Here is a 17,679-nt window from a genome sequence, read left to right on the forward strand (position 1 = left end):
GGGGGGAGGAGGAGAGGGGGAAGCGACAGCAATGTGATGACGTGTGCGTGTGTGTGTGTGTGTGTTTTGGGGGAGGGAGAGATGGGGCCGTGTGAGAGCCGAGTCTTAAGAGTAATCTGCTCGACTGGTACTCGATCCACTTTTGCCGTGCCACGTCATAGCAGATCTAATATTTCTATTATCTGTGTATCTGTGTGTGTGAAAATCTCTCCCTCCATTCCCCTTGGCGGGACGGGGCGGGGCTAGGGCGCTGCGACCACCTCCCCCTTCCTTGCCTTCGCTGGCGCTGACTGCCGCTGCTACTCGCAGCGATACAGTACTACACCGCCGACATCTCTTCATGCCACGTATACCTGCCTTTTATGTACGTGCCAAACACCCTCCCTCGTCCCCCTCGCCCCCCTCGTCCCCCGCTCCACCAGGTACCCCTCTCTGTTCGGTCGTACTCTGGCGGTGGGTGCCGTGGGGGGTGCGGGTGTGGCGGCGGCGTCCTCCCTGGACTGGGCGTCGGTCAGTCGGGGGGCGGTGGGGCTGGCGGCCGCCATGCTGCTGACGGACCGGGTGCTGCCCCCGGGGGTCAGACCCAGCGGCAAAATCAGGTAGGTGCGGAGGAGGAGGGGCGGGTGGAGGCGGAAGAAGAGGGGGGAAGGGGGGAATCTTCCAAAACCATGCCTTGCCCTAAGCATCCTTCTGAAACGTGACTTCTCTTTACGTGGCGCCCCTGATGAGCCCACGTAGTACGGCAAAGTACGGCACGCCGAAATGCTTGTTACTTTAAATCTTATCGTTGCGTTGGCCTTGCCGCGGCATTTGGTTGGTTTATGGATTCCGCAGGCAGTACCTGCAGTCGCAGCTGTCGGATCCGCAGCCCAATGACGGCGGCAGCGGCGCCTCCGCCGCCGCTGACCTGGCGGCCGCGCGCCGCCGAACCGCGCTGCTGCTACGGGCGCTGGATCTGGCGGAGGCCGTTGGCGACGCTGTCGTACGCGCCGGCGGCGCCGCCGTCGCGGCAGCGGGGAGTGCTGCGAGGGGCGCCATTGCCGCCAGCGGCGGCGGCAGTGCCGCTGCCGCGGCTGCCACCGCCGCCAATGCGGGGCCCGCGGACGTGGAGGCGGAGCTGGAGACCCCGCCGCCACCAGCCGCCGCCGCCGCAACCATCGTACTTCCGCATGGCATGGACTCCCGCCAATGGAGTGAGGCGGCGGAGATGGCCGTAGCGCAAGTGCAGCAGCAACAGCCGGCGGCGCCGCCGCCGCCGGAGAATCAGACACGGTCGGCGTCGCCGTTGCAGCCCAAATGGCGGCTCGGCCCCTCCGCTCCATCAGCCGGCAGCAGCAGCAACAGCGTCGATGCCGTACCCGCTTCTACTGCTGCCGCATTTAGTAACTCGCCGCCGCCGCCGCCGCCCCCTGTTCCGCGGGCGCCATCACCATCCGTGGTCGGCAGGTTGAACGACGCGCTGCGCAGCGCCGCTGACGCTGTCGTACGGGCCGCATCGCCATCATCAAAATCCTCTGCCGCTGCCGCTTCACGCGCTGGCAGCCCTGGCGGGCCCAGCGGTGGCGGCAGCAGCTCCCGCTCGCAGCCGGATACGCTCGAGCTGATGACGGCTTTGGCAACCGCTAGCGCTCTGAGCAACGTCGACAACGGTTTGCTACCCGGCTGGCCAGCGCTCAACTTCCCGAAGGCCTCCGCGGGCCAGATGCCGCAACAGCCACAGCTACAGCCAGTCCCTAAGGCTGGTGATAGTGAGCAGGAGGAGGAGGAGGAGAAGGATAGGGGAGAGATGGCACCGGCAGCGACAGGGCGTCGCGGGCCGATAGCGAAGGAAAGGCAACCTGCGGCGGCGGCGGCGGAGCAGGATAACGTCCCACTGTTCTCTTCCCTTTCCGCGCTTTCAGCGTCGTACAACGCGGCGGAGGCGACGGCCTTGGCGGATATGTGGAGTAACTGGCGGCAAGATTTGGAGGCGGTGGCGCCGCCGCCACCCGCGTTGCCGTCCTCGGAGGATTACGATGATGAGGATGATGAGGGTGAGGTGAAGGGCCGCCGCGACAGCGGCTCGGGTGATAGCCCCAGCGGCAGCCGCTTCAGCGAGAATGACGGACGCGGTCGTCTGTACGGCAGCGGTGACACCAACGCAGTGGCGGCGTCGGCGGCGATGCCACACATGGACCTGGCGGCAACGCAACGGTTTGGTATCCCGACACACGATCGACCCGCCAGCGCCGGCGCCAGTACGACAGCTGTCGGGGCTAGCAGTACGGCGCCGCTTGCTGGCGCCGCTTGGAAGAGCGCCACTAACAGCGGCGCCGATGGCAGCGGCGCTGTTGCCCGCCAGCAGCAGCAGCAGCAGCAGCGCAAGCCACTGCGCACTTCCTCTCCGGAACGGGCCGCTGCGGGAGGAGCCGCCCTACGGCGGCTGAGGATGCGGATGGATGCCAGGGATGACGACGGCTTGGCCAGCGGGGCGTACGGCAGCGGGAGCTTTTTCGGCGGCAGCAGTGGCGACGAGGGCAGCAACGGCGATGGCGGCGACGGGCCCGCGGCGGCGGCGACGGCTGCTGGCAAGCGGTACGGAAGCACGTCCGCGGCGGTGCCTGCGTCGGGGACGGCGTGGACGGAGGCCTGGGGGAGGAGCGCCGGCGCCGTCGACGGCGGTGGCGGCCGCGGCCTGCCGTCGTGTAGTCCCCATTCAGTGACGCGGCGGAAGCAGTCCTTGCGAACTGCTTCGCCGCAGCGGGCGGCCGCGGCGGCGGCGGCAATGCGGCAGCTGCGCGCTGAAATGGGTCTGCCCCCCAACGACGGTACGGACGCGGCTGACGCGGTATTCGCAAGGGATTGGCGGCGGGAGCTGGACGCCGCGGCGGCGGCGGCGGCGGACACAGAGCCGTCAGGTTCCGCGTCAGAGTCGGAGTGGGAGGCGGCGGCGGCGGCGGCGACGGAGCCGGGGGACAGGACCTCCTTGTACGGCTCCGTCGGGGGCACCGCAAGTAACGGCCGTACCGCTAGCGGCAGTATCAGGTCTCGCAACGCTGCGGCTGTGGGTGCTACTGCCGCATTCCCACGCTCTCCCAGCAACTGGCGGGTACAGGTGGAGGGCCTAGATCGTCCGGACAGCAGTACCAGTAGCAGCAGTAGCAGGGGGTTCGGAGGCGTTCCCGCCGACTGGCGCACTCGTATCGAGAGCGGCGCGCCCGCTACTGCTACTGCTATTGCTGCAGACGGGCTGAACGGCCAGGACAGCAGCGGCTCAGCAGCTGCAAGTATTGGTTCCGTGTACGATGATGACGTCAGCACCAGCGGCAACAACCGCTACAGCCGCGGTTCGCCATACCCTAGCTCCCCGGGGGGGTCCCGGGGGTCGAGCCGCAAGTTGGGGGCGGCGGAGCGGGCTGCCCGGACGGCCCGGCTGCAAGACTGGCGGGCGCGTGTGTAACACGGCTCCCTCAGGTTACACCCCCGCCAGTGGCAGCAGCAGCAGCAGCAGCAGCAACAGCAGCAACGCGGAAGATACGACTGCTGCTGCTGCTGCTGCACGGTCTGTGGTGCGGCAACAGCAGCAGTAGCTGCATACCGTAACCGCTGTTCTATAGCAGCCGATTCAATAGCAGCAGTAATGGGGCTTAGTGAAGAGCACAGCATAGGGGAGGAGGGGAGGGGAGGGAGGGGGTGGGTGTGGGGATGGGGAGGCAGTAGGATAAAGAGGAGGGTTAATGCCGGGAACATTTGGAGGGTCATCGCGCCCGGTTTCACCACCAATACAAAGCAGTTGACAAGCAGTCCGTAGCACCCATCCGTATCAGCGCTTGCAAGGTTTTGGTGTTATCGTACCCGCGGGGGCCCCCGCGGGGGCTAGGGTTCTTTCGCCGTTCTTGGCAGCTGGGGAGCTGGTGTGTGGCGCATCGGCTGCAGTTAGCTAGTTGGTTAGTTAGTTAGCTAATTAGTTGGTTGGGGGCAGAGAGGGGAGGTGTATGGTACCGGTGACAGCCAAGTATGTGCCCGCAGGGCGGCTGTGGTCTCCAGGACCTTCGTGTAAAGGCTGCTGGTCCGTATGGTGCCGGCCGCAGGAGACGATAAGTACTTGTCTGACTCGATTTTTGTATGTATGTCGTGTGTGTGTTTGTGTGTATGTATGTGTGTGTGTGTTTGTGTGTATGTATGTGTGTGTGTGTGTGTACGTATGTGTGTGTATGTATGTGTGTGTATGTATGTGTGTGTATGTATGTGTGTATGTTTATGTATGTGTGTGTATGTATGTGTGTGTATGTATGTGTGTGTGTGTTTATGGCGCTATAAGCCGGGGCCGCTCCGGCCTGCCTGGTGCCAACGGGGCTCAGTTGGAGGGTGGTTGGGGTGGTTGACGTTCGTTGGGGGTGAATTGGAAGATGAGACAAGACGAGGGGGCTAGGAAGAGTGAAAGCTTTTTCTTAAGCTTTTTTTCCTTTTTTGAAGCCGTTCGTTGTTTTTTGATATCGTCGCCTCTAACACAGCTAAAGTCGGGTTTCTCGTGCTAAGTTATTGCGTGCGAGTGCAAGAATTGGGAGGGGGAGTGCGGAGTGTGAGGGAGAGTATCACCGTCCCGCAAAAGGTTAGTTGTGGTATCGTCATCGAGCTAGATGACTGGTGTTTTTGCATCCTATTTATTTCCATTGCAATTGTTGTATTAGATGGCAAAGAATACTCGTCTGTACAAGTGTATTGCCGTACAGTTATGCGCATTGAGAGCGGGTGTCGAGGGTAGGTGAAGCATCAAATGACGAACACCACACTTGGGGACGGGGAGGGGGAGGGAGTTAAAAAAAGGGGATGTGGAGCAGGAGCTGGTGGTGGAGGATGGGCAGGAGGTGTCGCCGGCGGCGGCGGTGGCGGCGGCGGATGATACGGGAGACGGGGTTGGTATGAGTGTGTGTGTGTGTGTGTGTGTGTGTATACTGATGAGCGATGATTACGGACTGGGGCCATATGTATTGGCTGCGAGTCGAGTAGCAGCGGTCAGATGACGGCTTTGCATCACTGAAGAGCTTATATGTATTATCTCTGTATATCACCGTCGCCGTCACTGAATAGGAAAAGGGTTAAACGACGAGGTGGAAAACGGCAAGGAGGCGACGCCGCGGCCTAGCTGGTCAAGTACGTCCGCCCCTTATTGGCTACTGTATATCACTGTGTATATCACTGTAAATCATTGCCCGCTGACCGGCAGCTTAGGGATGGGGCAGGGGCAGGAAGAGAGGAAAAACACAAAAGCTGTGCTGCAGGGTGCGGATGGAGAGGGTCTGCGGGAAGGGAGGGGGTCTACTGGTGCCGGGTGTACTTGATTTGCTTGCCACCATCACCGCAAAAAGACATTTTACGAGGGGAGGCCACAATATGATGTAAATAAAAAATAATATATATACTTAAACGAGGCGTAATGTTGAATTGTTATAAACCACAACTACCAGCGATTGCGCTGTTGAACGAACTGGTCAAATCTGCTCGTTAAGCAAACCACATGTCGTGTTCACTCACGAACGAAAAGTACACACTCATCACTTGCGGCTATTTATGAGCACGGCATTCCCTGACATCACGAACTGCCAACATCACGAATTGAAATCGCCACCAAGAACAAAAAAAGTATTGGCCGCATATTGCCCTACCAACCTGCCAGCAACTCGGGGCCAGCGCAACCCCGACCTGCGATTGCCAACTCCTGTATAGTTGCTGTGGATAGCTAGAGGCTCAGCTTCCCAACTAGCTGCCAAAATGCCGCAATTCCTAACCGACTAACCCACCCAACCTACTAATTAACCGCTGATGGCAACTGATTATTCGATCGACCTTCCGATGCGCGAGTGCAAAGCCGTTGCGGATGTGGTGCAAAGCCCTTGTTGATGCATATTCGTGAGCCTTATGATGCATATTCGTAGTCGCACTGCAGATGTACGACTGCTGCATGTGTGCATGTGTGCATGTGTGCATGTGCATCATGGATTGCCACTGCACAAGGGTTATACCCCCTTTGTCACATCAAACACTGGATCACCACCCCCACCAATCAACGAGCCGAGCCATAAAACAACCTCTCCAGGAAAATGAATTCTCATCTTCATCTTCATCTCGCAGGCCGCAGGCCGCACCTCTGCTAGGCCCCACCATCACGATCACCCACATGCTGTCCTCAAGTGGTGCACACACATACACATAGACGCACACACACACACACACACATACAGGCAGGCGGCTGGCAGAAGTTAAGGCCTGACTTCTGCTCCCAGTCGATCCAGTAGACCCGGGTTCAAATCCGCCTGCCAGCTCCTCGGGTGTTTGAGGAGTGATGAAATGGGAGGTGGCCCCCCATCATATGGACGGTGTAGGACGTGATAATATCAACTTGCGAGCTGACCAGGAACTAAGTTGATGCGCCGTTGATCCGCTAGATTTGGTTGGATGCTGGTGGTGAGTTGCCGAACCCAACGAATACATTCTGAAGTCGGATGGGGTGACGGATTAGGGTGCCCCTCTAGCAGGGGAGAGCAGGGACTGCCCCGGGAAAGGGGGCCGCTGGCGAAGTTAACCACCCTGTAACAACATACACATGTGTGCAATGGCCGGGAGCTGTCGACGTACCGCCGTACTGCTTGATTGCCTAAAGACCTATCGTCGAAGTTTACCTAGTTTGGTCGTTAGGTCGTTAGTTGGTTAGCCGTTACCTACTTAGTGGTTGTCCGATTGTCCGTAGCACGTCATCAGCTAACGAGCATACTTCACGAGCGCAGTTCTCTCAGTGCAAGATAGCTAAATGTAGCTTCTAATTGCAAACAGCTCTTGCATACACACACATGCATAAATACGGCAAACACCAACAACTCCACCATTTCCACCCGTACGACACCACGACTTTCTACTCTGACAAGCTGACCGCCGCATGGGCCGAGTCTCTACCCGACTTGAGCACATGTTAGGTAGTCTAAGTAGTTGGTTAGGTAGTTAGGTAGGTACATGCCTTGCCTAGCCTGCATGAAGCACTGCTGCCTGGATGCCCAAATCAATTCTGCGAGGCCCCCCTGGAGGACTCGGGTTCACCTGCAGGCCCTCACCCCGTAAGCGACCGAAGCAAAGGCCACCGATTTGCCAAGGTACGCATCCAAAGACCGCTCCAACCGCTCTCACAAAGGGCCATTGCTTCGCCCCTCACGGACTTCCCAGAGGAACCCCGAGACAGCTTAGCTTGACACCGCCGCCGCCGCCACGGCCGCCACCGCCACCACCGAAACTGCCGCTGCCGAAACCGCTGCTACCGCCACCGCCGCCGCCACCGCCGCCGTTTCCTCACTCCCTTTCATCCAGCCTCCTGGCCCTCTCCGCTAGCCTCTCCACTTCCCGGGCGTGGTTGACCAGCTTCCACTCCTCCTTGGTAAGGATCGCCGGCTGGGGCAGACCTAGCTCGCGGCACGCGGCCAGCAGCAGGTCGTGTCCGAAAGGCGGCTCCACCCCCTCGACCGGAGACCCGTCCACAGAGCGGCCCTGGAAGTACTTGTTTCGGAGCGAGTAGACCAACACCGACAACATCTCGTGCTGCTGCTGCTGCCGCCGCTGCACTAGCAGCTGCTGTCGCCGTGCATGCGGCAGCAGCAGCTGCTGATGCGGTGGGGGCGGCGGCGGCGGCAGCTGGTGGTGCTGGTGGTGGTGGTGGTGGTGGGCATGCGCCGCTTGGAACACGCCGCCGCTGCCGCCGCCGCCGCCGACACCGGCGGCGGCGGCACTACCGCTATAGCCGTGGCCGGTGGGCAGGGGCATTGGCATGGCAGCCGCACCTGCAATCCCCGGACTCGCACCTGTTGAGGCCGCTAGTGCCGCTAGTGTCGCTGTTGCTACTGCTGCCGCCGCTGCGGGCGCTGTTGCCACCACAGTGCGGTCGCCGCCGCTAGCGCCAGCTGCTGCTGCGGGGGCAGTTCCCGCGCTGCGATAATCCCCGGGGGTGTCGTCACCGTCACCATCCCTCAAATCAGCACTGGCGACGCCATCATTGTCGTACACGTCGTCGTACTCGTCGTCGTACTCTCTCGCCGTCGACATGTCCTCCGCCAGCTCTCCCGTCAGCCGAATCAGCGCCTCCAGGTGGGTGATCCCCGCGTCGAAGTTTCCAGATCTAAAGGCCGAGTGGTACGGCAAGTACGAGTGCTGCGACTGCAGCAGTAACGCACGCCTGCAGATCGCGTCATGCGGAAGACAAAATCAAAATGTGGGCAAACATGCGACAGGGAAACCCCGTCGCTCGGAAAATCAATGCACGGAAGGCGTGTGTAAAGAATGAGTAAAGAGCCTTAAGGATAAAAGGTTGCCTAATCTTGAGGTTGCCTTTTGAGGCTCGTGTCATGCACACGTTTCAAATCGTTTCTCAAAACAGTGAAAAAACAAAAACCTATAACCCGACTTCGTACTAGCAGCCGGCAACCGAAGCATATGGTAGTACGGCAAGCTAATGTACGGCACATGTCGTACCGTGTGGCATGTTTAAATACCAGCTCCACCAATTGATCGCGGAACCCATAGCGGCAAACTCTGTGAAGCGGTGTTGCCTTGCAAATGTCGTCTTGGGCCTCCAGCAGCCGCCGCCAAAGTGGGATACCTACACGGCCTATGGCCGCCTGCGGAGGTTAGGATTGTCCTTTCGGCTTGGATGACTTGAAAACAGGGGGGATGCCCGGGGAAACTGAAACCCCAAGTTACCGTCAACCGCCAACCGCCCAACCAACGACTAACCACCCAACTGAATCCGCAGAGGCTTTCACGCCTCTCCCATCCGCGCGGCGCATGACTTCAGCAAAATCCCCCCAGGTGGCGTGTATCTTGCGGCAGGCGGCTGGCAGGCTGTGGCAGGAAAACATGGTCTTGTGAAAACTGCGTTACACAGTACTTTTGCCGCACCTGCATCATCTGCACTGCCACCTCCTCCGCTACCGGGAAGTTGGGGTCGGTTGGCGGGATGGCGGACTGTACGGCGCCGTCGTCCCAGTGCGTCAGCGGTGTTGCCAGCCAATGCGCTAACCGCTGACCGTTGTCCGACCGCATTGCAACCAGGAAAATAACCGGAATACTGTCGAGCAACTCCCGCCAGCGATTCAGGACCTCCGTGCCGAGGAGCGCTCTGCCGCCACCGCCGCCGCTGCCGCCGCCGCCGCCGCCGGAGGTGGAAGTGGCGGCGGCGGCGGCAGCGGCGGCTTGCGGCACAGAATTCCCACAGCCGCTCCCGGTCCCAGAGCCAGGCCGGCGGGCGCCCCCGGGGGGTCTTGACCCCACGGGTAGGCACCGGCTCGCCGTCGGCAACAAGCTGATGTACGGCACCTGTGGCGGAGGCAGCAACCCCATCCATCAAGGATGCCGCCGCCGTCGCCGCCGCCACCGCCGCCACCCGCCCCTCACCGGCGGTCGTTGGACGTGACGTACCTGGCCAGGGCCCACCGACGGCCGAGGCTCTCAAGTCGCCACCGATTCCGGCAGAAACGCCTTGAGCAGCAGCGGCAGCGGCGGCAACGGCGGCAACGGCAATAACGGCGGTGGCCCCAGTATGATCACCTTCCGCGCCACCAGCCCACCCAGCGTTGCCGCTGCCCTGGCGGCCAAACTCCGCTTCGTGGCCTCCTAACAGCGCCGCCGTGTACGGCCCCAACGGACCCCGCCCGCCGGCATCTCCACCAGCGCTGCCGCTGCCCACACGTGGCAAGGACAACAGGTCCCCTGAACAAGCCATCGCCGCCGCCACCGCCGTTGGTGCCACCGCCGCCGCCACCGCCGCCGCCTTCGAGCGCCTGCCTCGAGTCGGGGACTGTGATGGCGGCAGCAAAGAGCCGCCCGCCGCCGCCGCCGCCGCCGCCGCTGAACCTGACGGATTATGGTGCGCTGCCGTCACCGCTGGCGCCGCCGTGTCACGGGGGGCCCCCTGGGCCGCCGCGGCGGACGCCGGCTCATCCCCCGTGCGCTGAGGCTTCACAAGCCAGCCAACGTACGGCGGGTTCTTGGGCAGGTACAACTCCAGGCTGGGCTTCCCGCCGGATGCACGGAAGGGCTTCTTGTCGTACTCGGACACCGCGCCGCCGCCGCCACCAGCAGCACTTGGAATCCGCGCATATCCGAGCTTGAACATGCTGACCTGTGGGTTTGTCGGTGCCGTACATGTCAACTTATCGATGCCGTACATGCTTACATGTCGGGTTAAGTCGTTGTACGACACCCAAGGTGGAAGCAGCCAAGGGCCTGAGGCACATGTGAATGCAGGTGTCCATAGTACCTGGTGAACCTGATACGTGCGTGTGTATGTGTGTATGTATGTATGTATGCACACAGGCATCATTCGTAACCCGATCCTCGTATACGGCCATGTACGGGTGTACGGGTGAGTTGATTGACACACATCGTGTCAGTGTGTGTATCCTACACAGAAAGACCAAACACGGCTGGGGGTGCCACCTGCCCGCCGTGCTGGGGGCCCCCCCTAAAACCCCCATCACCACACACACACACACACACATCGCGGCCAGAGCAGCCGTTCAGCTCTTGTCAACGGCCAGAATCCGGTCACAGAGCATCGGGCCCGCCACTAACCCGGGCCCGCCAGACACAACCCAGAGCGCACAGACTGACTCTTACCGTCCAGAACGGGTGACCTGCGGCCTGGCAGCTCGCGGAAGACAGGTTCTTGGCCGTGTTGAAGGTGTAGGTCTTCTGGCAGCAAGCGCACCGGCGGAAGTACGTCGTGGTGACGTAGGCGCCCGCCTGGACCTCCGTGGGCTCGGGACCCGACTTGGTACCGCCTATGCATATACATGTATGATGTGTTAAACAGGGGGGTGTATCTTCGCCCGTGGCAGCTACCCTGCGAAACCCTGCCTTCCCCGGTATTTCGGGGCACCCTCATCCAGTCATCACCCTAGTCAACTTCTCAGTGGATCGCTCAGGTTCCGCACCCACCACCAGCATCCAACGGAATCTGCCGGATCGACAGCGGCCCAACTCCATTCCTGGTCGGCTCGCAGGTTACCTTTATCCCAGGTCACCACCGTCCATCGACTAGGGACACTTTCCCTTCCACCATCGGAAGGATGTTCGACCCTGACAGGTCTCGACCAGTAGTGCCTAACCTATATTATCCCGCGAATCCCTCTCTCTCCGCCACGAAAAAGTACGTATGCATCCATACATACGGGCATACACATGGACATACATGCAGAAGCGAAGGCAGGCTTTCGTCCAAAGCTCCTGACCCGACTGCATGAGTTTGACGGTATATATATCCAACGATTGCAACGCCCCTACCTAATGTTTAATACGCGACACCAGCCCGGAGGGTGTACCTGTCCAACGGAGCCGCACCTCTACTCCAGTCGCCCGGACAACAGAGCATGTACCGAAGCGGAGCATCAAAGGGTCCCGTGTGTTCATTCATTCCCCACGCGCTCCTGCCGTACCGTACATGCATGCTGTGTGCCGTATACCCTGAACGTCGTACGCACCTGGGTTTGTACGGCTGTCCGACGGGTAGCCCTCCGTGATGAAGAACGTACCGCTGTCCCCCGGCGGGTCTTCCCACTGCCTCGGGAGCTGCAGGGGTCCCCTCGCGGAGGCGAGCTCCAGCAGCTTCTGTCCCACCATCAACAGCCCCTCCTTCTTCCTCTTGCCGCTTGATATCAGCAGACCGTAAACCAATTTGCACCAGTCGTTATGCTGCTGCTGGTGGTGGTGCTGGTGCTGTAGCTGTTGCAGCTGTTGCGGCTGGTGTGGCTGTAGCTCTTGCTGTAGCTGCTGCTGTAGCTGCTGCTCTTGCTGTAGCTGCTGCTCTTGCTGTTGCTGTTGCTGTAGCTGCTGCTGCTGTTGCAGTACTTGATGCTGCAACTGCTGCTGCTGCTGTTGCAAAGAATGGTAGGACAGTTGCTGTCCAGAACGGAATTCAACGCCTTGCTGCTGCTGTTGCTGCTGCTCGTGAAGATGGCCGGCGTGGATCGGGGCATGTTGGTGCAGCGTGTAGGGGACTTGGAAACGCTGCTGTCGCTGCTGTTGCTCTAACTGATGCTGATGCTGACCGAGGAACGACGCCACCGCATGCGGCTGTGGGGAGTTCACGAGGTCCGGAGACGTGAGTGATGAGGGAGCTCCGAGGGGTGGTCCGGGAGGGTATTCCAGCCAGGGGGGCCCAGGAGCGGCGGCTACCAGAGGGCCTGGAACCAGTTCCCGAGTGGCAAAGACCTGGCTGGCCTGGGCTGGCGGTGAAGTTGTTCCCCGCAGTGCCTGTGCTGGTGCCAGCGCCGGTACTGCTGCTGCTGCTGCTGCTGTTGCCAAGAACAACGCTGCACCCACGGCGGCCCCCGGGGGATGTTGTGCCCCATTGTGAGGCGGTCCCCCCAGTTCCGCGTGAGCTGCCGCCTCCACGGAAGCTGCGACAGTCCAATGGCAGTCACTTCTAGGCGTTGGGGCGCGCTGCTGCTGCTGCTGCTGCTGCAGTTGCAGTTGCAGTTGCACCTCCGCCTCATCTTCCTGCCGCAACCCCCGGCGCTCCCATACAGCGCTCTGCTGCAAACCGTAATCCGTTTCAAACGCCGCCACCGCTGCGCTGCTCCGGCGTACGGCAGCAGCCTCGGCAGCATTCGTAGCCTCCCTTGCCGAGCCGGGCCGAGCCTCGGCTTCTGTCTCCTCATCTGTCAATGGCTGGGGCGGTAAGGGTCCGTGAAGAACCTCCAGGAAAGAAGCTAGGCCTCCAGTTAAACTTATCGACGGTGTTGCAGCTCTAGGAAACAAGGCCCTGGAAGATCCAGAGGAGCAGGTCGTGAAGGACTGCTGCTGCTGCTGCTGCTGCTGCTGGGGTTGCTGGGGTTGCTGCTGAGCAGGTTGGCCGGAGGGCGGGAACAAGGCTTCTGACATGGGGCTGGGGATGTGCGTGGCTAGGGGCCGCCGGGGCTGGCGATGCGGCTGAGGGCCGGGGCGCGCGGCGAAAATCGGGCTTGATGTGCGTCTGCTTGATGCCCCTGTCGTTTGAGGTAATCGCAATCAGTGGTTCAAATCATGTGGCAATTACTAGTAAGTGCAGCAGTATGAATAACTTCACGAGTGTAGAAAGCCATCTATCCGTTCATCGATATTCAAAACGTCGAGGGCTGGACAGACTGCATAAATTATAAATCATTAAACATTACAAATTAATATTTTTGATCCAATCACTGCGCCTCCTTAACCTTGGCTCCATCACGGGTTCCACCCGTGAAAACTTGTCCTTGAGTTTTCGCAGCGGCCTGCTGTCTGCAAAGCCTGGAAATTATTTCAATATAAAATAAATCAAATATACACAACAAATGCGAGCTGGACGCAAGCAATAAAACTGTTACAGTTTCATTCGGTTTACCGTTGCGCTTCCGTTACTGTAACAGAAGTTTTCACTAACTGTCCATGGGCCCCGAGCAGCGATTTTCGGCTGCGGGTGGACCCGCAGTAACCGCCTTATTTGCCAACATCTGCTGGCATTGACGAACCCCTCCGCACTTGTGCAGACACTGCAACTTTAACCGTTAACGAAGTTGGAGGCCGGAAACGCGATGCTTAGCAATCGGCAGCCCACGCAACGATGTGAATATAATAAATACACCAACATAGAAAAATACATAATTCCAGTTAACCGTCTTACCTGTTCTTCCATATTTTCCCTGTTGGCACGCATCCTGTGGGCGCTCCTGTGGGCGCATTTACACCTACGTGCCCGGCCCCCGGTGAGGCAAAACAGCAAATATAAAAGAATACCAAGGGAGAAGAAAGCGTAAACAAGCGGAAATGATCACACATTTGAAAACGCTACATGATGTGTGGGACAAGTTTAAGGAATGCGGTGCTTTGCAACCCAAGTCCGAGCAAATCTGTTGTATGGCTGCCAGGCGTGGGGCCCTTTTGCGCTGGCGGAGGTCGTGGACGGGGCGGGAAGGCGGCGGGATAAAGCCAACCTTGCGGAGGGCATGTTCGAAGCCTGTTTGAAGGATAGCGCAGTCCAGCTGCAGACTTTATTCATGAGGCAGGTAGTTTGGGCGGCACGGCCATCCCACCGGAGCTGGCTGAACTCCCCTTACAGTATTACATGGTGAAACAGATCCTCCGTTTCTGGAACCGCCTTCAAAAACAAGTGGGGTCCATTGCTCATGCAGTTTTACGGCAGGAGATAACCGATGCCCTGACCAACCCGGAATGGGAGGGTTGGGGAACCTCAATGTTACGACTGTTTTCCTTCTTGGAGTGCAATATTTGGAGCGGAATACCGCAAGAAGTCGTGGGGGTAAAGGAGCGTGTTGACTGGTTGTTGAGTAGACCCCTACCCGAAGGAGCGATGATAACGGCACTAAGAGAGCGTTTGATGAGCGGCCGATACGTTGATGATGAGCGTTTGATACGCGTCTGACTGCCTTGCCAGAGGAGTACCCATCAGATGGGAAGCAACCGGGAGTGCAAATGGCGAAGTATAAGCACTGGATGGGGCTGCCCTTTTCGGGAGCCGCAGCCGTCATGTGGCCAACACATGCTCGTTTAGCACATCGTAAGCTAATGCAGTTCCGTTTATGTTGCTGGGCTCTGGAGGCAAAAAGAGCACGAAGAGGCAAGTACCATGTCCCCAGGGGGCAGCGGTTTTGCCGCTGTTGTGGTACTAATAGCCGAATCGAGGGATGAAAAACACGTGTTATTGGAATGCCCAGCCTATAATGATATTTGTGCTGAAGAGGGATTCGATCATCAACAGAGCATGTTGGAGGCCATGAAATGGGAGCCAGTACGTCTGGCGAGGATGTTGGAACGTATGTGGGCTCACCGAAACTCAATTACCCCCTTTGGACGCTATCTGGGCTGATGTGCGGTGTTTCCTTTTCTCCGTGGCTTTTAGGCGTTGTAGTATTGCCTTGGGGCCTTCGGCCCGTATGGGTAGTTTTACAGGTATGGGGTCACGCACCCCCCAACCATGTAACACACACACACACAAGTTTAAGGAGTCCCAACAGACCATCTAACCTACACTGCAACATCAACGCCACACTTTGCTGCTGTTCCTAGGAAGGCCGGTTGGCCGATTCGGTCATCCTATCGAAGGTAAGGGCCCATAGCCGCACCTGATGGGCACTCTCCGAGCGCCGGCTAAACGCCCGAGGCTGTGACGCCGAGCGGCGCAGAAGAGGCACCCTAGGCATATTGGGGCACCCGACCCTTCTCCCACTTCTCTGCTTGACTCGCTTGTAAGGAAAGAGCGTGGAGGTTTGGTGTCGTGCGTAGGGGCACCGAGTGGGAAAGCTGACCTCAGTCCGGGACCGCAGGGTCCTCCCTTGTTGACCGTTTAATTGGGGGGGGCCTCTTGTAGGGCACGGCGCGGTCAATGTGTCATGTGTTGTTGATGCCACCGGCCCTCTTCCCGCTTCCGCCGCGGCAACAGCAACAACAACAGCCGAACCCACGGGACCTGTACGAGAAAATGTGTTTTTCACCTCCATGGCGGCGATGGGGAACCAGGGAGGGCTGTCTGCCGCCGCGGCCGTCGTCACGGGGTCACCGCTGCTGGCGACGGCAGGGTCGCTACCGCCGCCGCCGCTGCCGCCGCTAAGCCCACTTGATGGGCCGGTGGCCGCAGCGGGTTTGTTTTCTGCTGCCGCAGGACAACGCGGCAGTGCCCTGCGGCCCTGCGCCAGGTCCAAGCGCCTCTGCGACGATGAGCTATATAAAATTAGGTGGTGCGGGGTGGTGCGGGGTGGTGTGGGGTTGGGGAATGGCGGAAGTGGAAGGTCGAAATTGTGATTGAAAACTAACTGGGCGCGCGGGGGGTGGGTGGGTGGGTGGGCATCAACATTTTTGCCAGTGCGGTTGCCAAGCCACGGCTTATGGCATCCTCGATGGGGGACTGCATCTTGCATTGTCTTGGCGGCTCCTCTGGTCCTCCCCTCATCCCCTCTCTCCTCAGCTCTCCTTTCCTCCCGCCGTGTGGCCCCCTCTCCTGCCTCCACTCCTTCCCCCATCCGCTCGTCCTCTAGGTTCTACATGCAGGCGGATTTGAGATCCACTCACCCTCTCTCTCTCATCTCTCCCGGCCTGAACCCCTCGCCGTCTCTCTCATCTCTCCCTGCCCTGCCCTCTGTTATCCGTACCCTCCCTCCCTCCTGTTGCCTCTTCCCCTTATCTAGTCTTGCACCCTTCACCTCTCACGCCAGGCTGTCACGACATTTTAGTGTCAGGTTCATTTTACCGTCTTTCATACTCGTCTTAGGTTACAATCGGTATGAATACGCGAATTTCGTGTTGTCGTTTACTCGCGTAAGGTGTTTGGTAACTACCTTACATTCGCTTCGCTGATCGATTTGTGGTCGAAATGCGAATGTACACTCGTTTGCATATGTTTACGTATTTTACCTGTGAATTATCCATTTCTTGTGTGAATGTTTTGTCACACCAAGATAATGTGCTTTACCTGTGTCATTCGTGAACTATACGTCGTAGTCGTACTCGAGGCTTATCTTTTGAGGGCCTCCTGTGATCGATAGCTTGACTTCGGTATTTATAGCCGGCAGCGAGCTTGGTAAAGTCGCTTTACGGCTCTCTCTCTTATTGGAACGTTGTAAGTTCTGTGAGCTAGACAATAAGCCCTGTGCGGTCCTTCCTTTTGTCAAACGCATAAGTAAAATCCCTTAACCAGCCGAACTCCTGTGTGGGCTAATCAGGGCTCATAAACTTCACGCCGGGCATACTCAGTCGGTGAGGTAAATCCTCGTCGTTGTTGATTGTTGCCTGGAGGAAACTGTGGCGTTGCCACTCGCCTCGTGTCGCGACTTGCCCTTTTTGTCGTCAAGTCAGCACTTCAAGCTACCTGCAGGTCCTTGCCAGACCACCCTGCCCACCATAGCCGTAAAGCCTAAATCAGGCTTATACACCAAGTAAGTTCGGTTTTGGGTTTCACCTTAGGTGTTCTGTCGCCTAGGGGACATTTGGGTTGCTTTTCTCAGCACCCTTTCTAACATTATTGTTATATTACACATTCAGCCCACCTGAACAGCAGGTTCGAGCTTTTCTGTGCTTAACGAACATTTCGCGTACCTCTGGCTGCACCATGAGTGCTCACATATTGTCACTAGCACCAATTCGCTCCTGCAGTGGACCACTACAAGGCAGATAACCCAAGGCCACTTAGAGGACGCGCGGGTCGCAACCCTCTCGGTGTGCGCAGCCGAGGTTTCTATAATCGAGGTGGCCGGGGCCAGCAGGACCACTGCAGGCGGCTACAACAGCCCCTCAATCCACATTTGGTCGATCCGTTGGACCAGGATTCGGAACCAACCGATATAGGTATTTTGGCTAGAGGCGTGCGATTCGATTTGGAGCCACGCCCAGCCATTTTTCGTATTGGATATAGTTCAGTTGGACCCCGAACTGGAGCAGCTTCCTCGGCCAACGAGCTTCATCACGGCGAGCTCCCAGGCCGGGAATGTTCGATTATTTCTACTTGAGTACGGGGACTTGTGCTCTCCACCACACAGTGACATGATGGAGTAAATGCTGTAAGCTTATCGGTACTCTCCTCTTTCCTGACGCGGTCTCCACTGACTGTAAAACTGCGTCGAATTGTGCTGCACAAAGAAGAGTAGCTGTGTGGCTACAGTTGGCCTGATTTATGGAGACCGCGTCAGGAAAGAG

General features: G+C 58.8%; 4 protein-coding genes across 4 annotated transcripts in view; 1 reads left to right on the top strand and 3 right to left on the bottom strand.

Annotated features, from left to right (window-relative positions):
- VOLCADRAFT_97019 (uncharacterized protein) overlaps nt 1-3,439 on the top strand; it is a gene marked incomplete at both ends in the record, with an annotated part of 9,444 nt that extends 6,005 nt beyond the window's left edge. The window contains 3 exons of the mRNA XM_002956015.1: nt 310-364; nt 423-599; nt 835-3,439. Of these exons, the coding sequence (XP_002956061.1) occupies nt 310-364; nt 423-599; nt 835-3,439 (2,837 nt within the window). The remainder of the gene's footprint in view (nt 1-309; nt 365-422; nt 600-834) is intronic.
- Nucleotides 3,440-5,185: 1,746 nt separating this feature from the next.
- VOLCADRAFT_97020 (uncharacterized protein) lies at nt 5,186-11,637 on the bottom strand (the record flags this gene model as incomplete). The annotated part of the gene is made up of 10 exons (XM_002956072.1): nt 5,186-5,255; nt 7,322-7,665; nt 7,737-7,756; nt 7,977-8,194; nt 8,491-8,636; nt 8,917-8,982; nt 9,147-9,333; nt 9,585-10,138; nt 10,636-10,799; nt 11,499-11,637. The coding sequence occupies 10 exons, from the start codon at nt 11,635-11,637 to the stop codon at nt 5,186-5,188; spliced, it is 1,908 nt and encodes a 635-aa protein (XP_002956118.1).
- A 2,211-nt stretch (nt 11,638-13,848) lies between these two features.
- VOLCADRAFT_107050 (uncharacterized protein) lies at nt 13,849-14,916 on the bottom strand. Its single transcript, XM_002956073.1, has 2 exons — nt 14,405-14,916; nt 13,849-14,380 (listed from the first exon to the last, which is right to left on the bottom strand). Exons 1-2 carry the CDS (start codon nt 14,520-14,522, stop codon nt 14,025-14,027), a joined length of 474 nt encoding a protein of 157 aa, XP_002956119.1. The 5' UTR covers nt 14,523-14,916; the 3' UTR covers nt 13,849-14,024.
- On the bottom strand, nt 14,890-16,384 carry VOLCADRAFT_97021 (uncharacterized protein; the record flags this gene model as incomplete). The annotated part of the gene is made up of 4 exons (XM_002956074.1): nt 14,890-14,916; nt 15,117-15,155; nt 15,456-15,803; nt 16,331-16,384. The coding sequence occupies 4 exons, from the start codon at nt 16,382-16,384 to the stop codon at nt 14,890-14,892; spliced, it is 468 nt and encodes a 155-aa protein (XP_002956120.1).
- Between the last annotated feature and the right edge of the window lie 1,295 nt (nt 16,385-17,679).

This window comes from Volvox carteri, assembly GCF_000143455.1.
Source record: "Volvox carteri f. nagariensis unplaced genomic scaffold VOLCAscaffold_57, whole genome shotgun sequence".
Lineage (NCBI taxonomy): Eukaryota > Viridiplantae > Chlorophyta > Chlorophyceae > Chlamydomonadales > Volvocaceae > Volvox > Volvox carteri.

Excerpts from the sequence above, each read along its gene's own strand:
- VOLCADRAFT_107050 (XM_002956073.1), bottom strand. The coding sequence starts at position 14,522 with ATGACGGCTGCGGCTCCCGAAAAGGGCAGCCCCATCCAGTGCTTATAC. Across the intron at positions 14,381-14,404 it reads CAAGGCAGTCAGACGCGTAT|GCCGCTCATCAAACGCTCTC; the intron begins CAAACGCTCATC and ends ATCAACGTATCG.